The 6000-nt window shown below is 31.3% G+C and overlaps 1 protein-coding gene across 1 annotated transcript; it reads left to right on the top strand.

Annotated features, from left to right (window-relative positions):
• The first annotated feature begins 1360 nt into the window (after positions 1 to 1360).
• LOC139899503 (cationic peroxidase 1-like) lies at positions 1361 to 2614 on the top strand. The gene is made up of 3 exons (XM_071882340.1): positions 1361 to 1583; positions 1701 to 1895; positions 2065 to 2614. Exons 1-3 carry the CDS (start codon positions 1362 to 1364, stop codon positions 2611 to 2613), a joined length of 966 nt encoding a protein of 321 aa, XP_071738441.1. The 5' UTR covers position 1361; the 3' UTR covers position 2614.
• The last annotated feature ends 3386 nt before the right edge of the window (positions 2615 to 6000 follow it).

Genomic DNA, 6000 nt, shown 5'->3' with positions numbered 1-6000 from the left:
CATGCAACACAAATGGAGATCTAGAGATTCATCAGAAAGTAAATGAAACATTCGTTGAGGTACAATAGAGGAGTACTCGTATGATTTATTGTTCCTTTTATAGAAAATAAAAGTGGTACATTAAAGTTTGAAAGTAGCTTCAAAAAAAAAAAAAAAAAAAAAGGAAATGCTGTTGTCATTAAGGAGTTAGGACATGCAAAAACTACTTGTACTTTAGTAAAAATCAAACACCTCCTAGAAAATAACTATCCCATGTACCACTAATTTTAAAATGGGCTAGGAATTTTGCAATTTGCTGATAGATTCGAAGCATCATAACGGGCCCTTATAGCCCATTATGTTGTAGTCGTCAATGGCCCATACCCACATTTCGTTTCAAGATCAAGGTGTTCACGTTTCTCATCATTGACCTTACAAATCTTCCATTCCTACCAGGTTTATTTGTTTAAAATTTTGTAAAACGTTTTTAAACTGCTGTAATTTTACTCGTACAATGTTTTTACTATTATACCAAATCTACGTTTACCATTTCTCACAAATATTTATGTATGATATCCAAGCTTGACAAGTTCTTCGATGTGGTTTATTATACGAATAAATGCCTATGTAATTAGTAGCCAAGTCTAACCCTACTATCAATTTAATTTAATATTTAAGTATATGTATTACATATTGGTTAACCGTGTATTAGGTTTTTATATTATATATACTAATAAAAAAAATTGATCGTTATTTCAACGACTCGGTACTAGTATTCGATATCTTCTAAGCATGTAGTTTTATAACTATGTCTAACATATGACTAGTTACATTAATGTGGCACCGATTTTAATGACATGTAGATGTAGATTATTGTGATAACTTATTTTCTTGTCACTTCATCAAAATATTGATGAAAAATTAATATATTTGGGTTAGTAATATTTTACATTGAAATTGAAATAATACCAGTAACTACACTTTATGAGTACACTAATATTTTTAGTTGATTATACATGTACATGTACATAATATATTATAATTCAATATATTTTGACTCACTTAACTCATTTCGTATGTGACAAAAAGAAAAAGCCTTGGGTAAGATTTGGAAATAGAATATCTCTACGAACTCTTAATATAAAAATTCTAGAGATTATAAACCTAGTCTCCTACAATGTTGTTCACTTTGACAAGGTATATTATCGTAATATTATAACTTGATATATTGACATCAGTTTTTGTCTTTGACCACTTCTAAAACCAACACATTAAACATCAATGACCATTATAAATACCACATAGGACCACAACAAAATATATAACAAAACTTATAACAAAAGCATTTTGTACTACACGACCCTCTTGGTAACCAACTAACTATGCAGACAATGAGCACTATAAGTATCTTAGCTCTCCTTGTTTTACTTATGTTTTCAATCTTCCCCACATCTTCTGCTTCGGCTTTATCGTCTAGTTACTACAATAGAGTGTGCCCCGAAGCTTTACCAACCATCAAACGCGTGGTAGAAGAAGCAGTGGCACAAGAACGCCGCATGGGCGCTTCTTTATTACGTCTTCATTTTCACGATTGCTTTGTTAATGTAAGTAACTTATAAGATAGAAACTTAGTTTAATTTTTATGGTTTTGTAACTAGTGAATATTGTCATGATGCATTTTGTTAAAAGCTAATTTGTTTTGTGTATACTATAAAATGTAGGGATGTGATGCTTCTATTCTTTTGGATCAAACGTCAACTATCGATAGTGAGAAAAACGCAGGCCCAAATGCAAACTCGGCTAGAGGTTTCGAGGTTATTGACAGAATAAAATCTGAGGTCGACAAAGTTTGTCGTCGTTCAGTAGTGTCATGTGCTGATATCTTAACTGTTGCTGCTCGTGATTCCGTCGTTGCAGTAAGTACTGCATTATGATCTTATAAACCTAATGAAATGATATAATAAAACTATTTACTACTCGTAATTATTTAATAAAACTGGACTTTGTTATTACAAAACCCTTTCTGTTCATTCTAATTATTTCTAGCTTCTAGCTAGTTTATAATAATTTCTGATTTATGTGTAGCTCGGTGGCCCTTACTGGAAAGTCAAGTTAGGAAGACGAGACTCGACAACGGCTAGTCGAACAACTGCTAACGCGAACATTCCATCGCCATTCATGGACTTAAAGGCGCTAATAAAAAACTTCGAGAACCAAGGACTAGATGAGGAGGACCTAGTTGTGCTTTCGGGCGCACACACTTTAGGATTCGCTCAATGTAGAACATTTAGGCCTCGTATTTACAACGACACAAATATTGATCAAGCGTTTGCTAGCCATCTTCGGACCATTTGTCCACAAGTTGGTGGCGACTCAAATCTCGCACCACTTGACCCAACACCAGCCTCGTTCGATGGGAGATATTTCAGCAATTTGGTTAGCAAAAAGGGGCTTTTAGGATCTGACCAAGTACTTTTTAGTGGTGGTGAAACTGATGAGATTGTTAGCAAGTACAATGACAACCAGGAAAAGTTCTTTATAGATTTTGCCAAGTCTATGATTAAAATGAGTGAACTAAATTTGTTAACAGGTAACAGAGGTCAAATTCGCAACGACTGCAGGAAGATTAATTAAGATTAGGACAATAAATCCAAATTTGTTATTAAAATTTTCAATTTATTTATTAATGTTGTCTCCTTAATATATGCTGAATTCTTTGTCCAAGATTAAATGTAGAGTTAGAAATTTGTAAAATTTCAACTTAAATTTGTTTTTATGTCAAGGTGTATATTGTTGAGTTATCTTTCCCATTCTATTTATTTTGGTTGAGATTCAGTTGTGTTATTCTCGTTGAACAATGATATTATTAGATTATTTCTAATAACTAGTAATGTTAGTGTTGATGACCATAAAACACTTCTATGTCACTTTAGCATTTTTCTCTAGAACTGATTAAATGAGAATCTTACCATCCATACTCCGTAATAGATTATTAAAAACAATCCGTTTATATATAATAACAAAGTGTAAAATAGATCATTTGAAGTAGCCACAATTAATCCTAGCCATCCATTCAATTCCCCATCAATGATCTAGACCATTGATTGTTTCATAATCTTGATTATGACCTCATAATATTGGCCTTGGATTAGTTGATTACAAAAATACCCTTTTAATACCATGAAATACCGGACTGTTTTCAAATTTCAAATTTCAATCAATTTTGGTCAAACATCTATTTAATTAAATGCGATCATTTCATATTTACATCATTTATGGTTAGTTGACTTTCAACTAACAATAAATGATATAATTATGAAATGATCGCATTTCTTTAAATCGATGTTTGACCAAAATTGATTGATATATAGTTGGAAATTAATAATATATATATATATATATATGGTTTATACTGTGTGATTGGTTCTCTATAAAATTTCGGGGTTCAGTTACGGACAGTGTTGTAAAAAACCCGATTACTCGCCGATTAATCCCCGATTAATCATTTTTAGAAGCAATCCGTTCCGATTTCCAAAAATCCGTTTAATTAAACGGTCAACGTCAATTGATGGATTAAAATCGAATTTGGTAATCAAAGTCAGTCAAATTAAAAAAATTGTTAACATTTTAACATGAATTTAAACTATAATTTTTTAGTTTTGAAACAAAATGAACAATTTTAGACAATTATGTTAAAAATTATCTTTATATTTAAGATTTTTTCTATATTTACACATATAATTTTTAAAATTTAATATTTAAATGTATAAAATACAATCCGATTAATCTCCGATTAATCCCCGAATTACCGGTTAATCTTTCCAAAGTTTCGACTGAGTAATCCCCACATAGCGAATTTTGCAACCTTGGTTACAGATTTAAATAAAAAATTAATCTCAAACACCGCTTTAAATAAAATCTTATAATCACTTCATTTTAAAATCCCTTATTATACGCCTAATATTCATAAATGCAGATCAATCATAGGAGAATAATCCGTAATTTTGGCTACTCTAATCACTTTTTATAGTATTCTGCACTATCTCATTCACCATTATCAACAAAATATCTCTAAATTTATCTTTCTATGCAGGTTTTCATCTCATCTGTCAATGGTTACGCCATACGTTTTTATATGAATTTCTGGATATTTTGGGCAACAAATATGATGAGAGAGATACAAGTAAGTTTTGTTAAATTTTAATCTTATTAACAAATTCTTCATTTTAATCGATTCATTATTTCGAATCATAAACCGTTAGTCATTGAAATTAAAGGTATGAAAAAGCTTTCATATATTTTAATTGTATGATTTAGATCGGTATCAAAAGGCTTTCAACAATTCAGTTTCAGATTGGTATCGTGAGAAGACTTTCAATTTTATTTTCGGATCCATTAATGTATTCAATCACATTTCAGATCGGTTTGCAATTTCTATAAATCAATAGTTGTTGTAATTTAGTAAAATGATTGATTGATTGATTTATGAATTTTAGGATTTGAACATCAATTGATTTCGCAATAAGCAAGTTAATTTGAAGGCATGTTCATGAACACACATAAAGGTTAGATTTCTTTATTTTTTGATTTGATGTTTATTTGCTATTTACGTTAAGTAAAAATGTTTGTCTCACCCGAGTATCATCGTCAACTCTTTCTTTTATATCAAAGAAGGTAATGTATTTTTATAAGTCACAAATTTTGAAGTTTCTTGAACACAACAAGGTGTTCGATGAAATGTCATTAGCAAGACTTGAGAGTTTTAGGTTGTTACAAATGTAATTAAGTGATATTTAATTTGATTTCAGTTTCCATGAATTTCATTTGTTCATTGTTGTGATGACCCGAAATTTTTTGACTTATTTAAACCAATTCTCTATACGATTTATTATTTTAACACGTTAAACCGTATTTTGCTACAGTGCTACAGTGAAACCGTATTTTGCTACAGTGCTACAGTGAAACCGTATTTTGCTACAGTGATTTGCTGCAGTAAAACACTATTTGTACAGTAAACACTATTTGCTACCAGTAAAACACTATTTGCTACAGTAAACACTATTTGCTACATTACACTATTTGCTACAGTAAACACTAATTGCTACAGTAAACACTATTTGATGTCGACGAACTAGCAAACAAAAACAGAAAAGGCGGCCATGCGATCGCATGGCAAAAACACTGAAAACTCATGCGATCGCATGAGCTACAGTAAATCGAAAAGTACTATAAAAGGTCAGTTTTGCTCGACGAAATATTTCATAAATATATATGTACGTAAATTTTATAATTATAATTATAATTATAATTTTAATTTTAAGTTTAATAATAATAAAGTATATTCGAGGGTATTTTTAATTCGGGTTTCAAACCGTTTTAAAATAAGGAAATATTGGGTATTGTTCGGGGTATTGTTCTTGAATCCAAGACCAACCATACAGTCGTCTACCATCATTACGTCTACGCAATTTGCCTACAATATTGAATCGCAATATTGAACTGTGAGTTATAGTCTCCCTTTTTAAATACTTTAAATATTTTTGGGCTGAGAATACATGCAATTTATTTTAAACGCAATAAGACACAAGTACATACAAAATTCTACACTGAGTTAAACCGAAAATCCCTTAGCTTTGGTAACTAGTAGCTGCCAGTACATAGGATATGGACTGGTGGGCGCGAATAATTGTATATGGATCCATAGGGCTTGACATCCCCGTCCGAGCTAGAGCGCTAGCCTTTTAACGGACGTATGTTATTTGAGTTTAAGACACGTTGGTTTGCGCGTATTAAAACGAATGGGGTAATTATCACTATAGCGTTAAGTTTAGTTACCAGGGTGCTCTGTTACGTAGAATCTATTAATAAACTTTTGATGAAATCTTGTGGTCTATCTTTATGTATGTTTATGACTCGAGCAATTAAACCTATAACTCACCAACATCCGTGTTGACTTTTTAGCATGTTTTATTCTCAGGTCCTTAGAATGCTTCCGCTGTGATGTGCTTGTTGCCTGCATGG

Source organism: Rutidosis leptorrhynchoides, chromosome 3 (assembly GCF_046630445.1).
Source record: "Rutidosis leptorrhynchoides isolate AG116_Rl617_1_P2 chromosome 3, CSIRO_AGI_Rlap_v1, whole genome shotgun sequence".
Classification (NCBI taxonomy): domain Eukaryota; kingdom Viridiplantae; phylum Streptophyta; class Magnoliopsida; order Asterales; family Asteraceae; genus Rutidosis; species Rutidosis leptorrhynchoides.
Note: the sequence above shows the minus strand (reverse complement) of the source record. Positions and strands in the feature narration are given on the sequence as shown.

Coding starts and splice junctions, on each gene's coding strand:
- LOC139899503 (XM_071882340.1), top strand. CDS start 1,362: ATGCAGACAATGAGCACTATAAGTATCTTAGCTCTCCTTGTTTTACTT. Junction 1,584..1,700: donor TTCACGATTGCTTTGTTAAT/GTAAGTAACTTA, acceptor TATAAAATGTAG/GGATGTGATGCTTCTATTCT. Junction 1,896..2,064: donor CTCGTGATTCCGTCGTTGCA/GTAAGTACTGCA, acceptor ATTTATGTGTAG/CTCGGTGGCCCTTACTGGAA.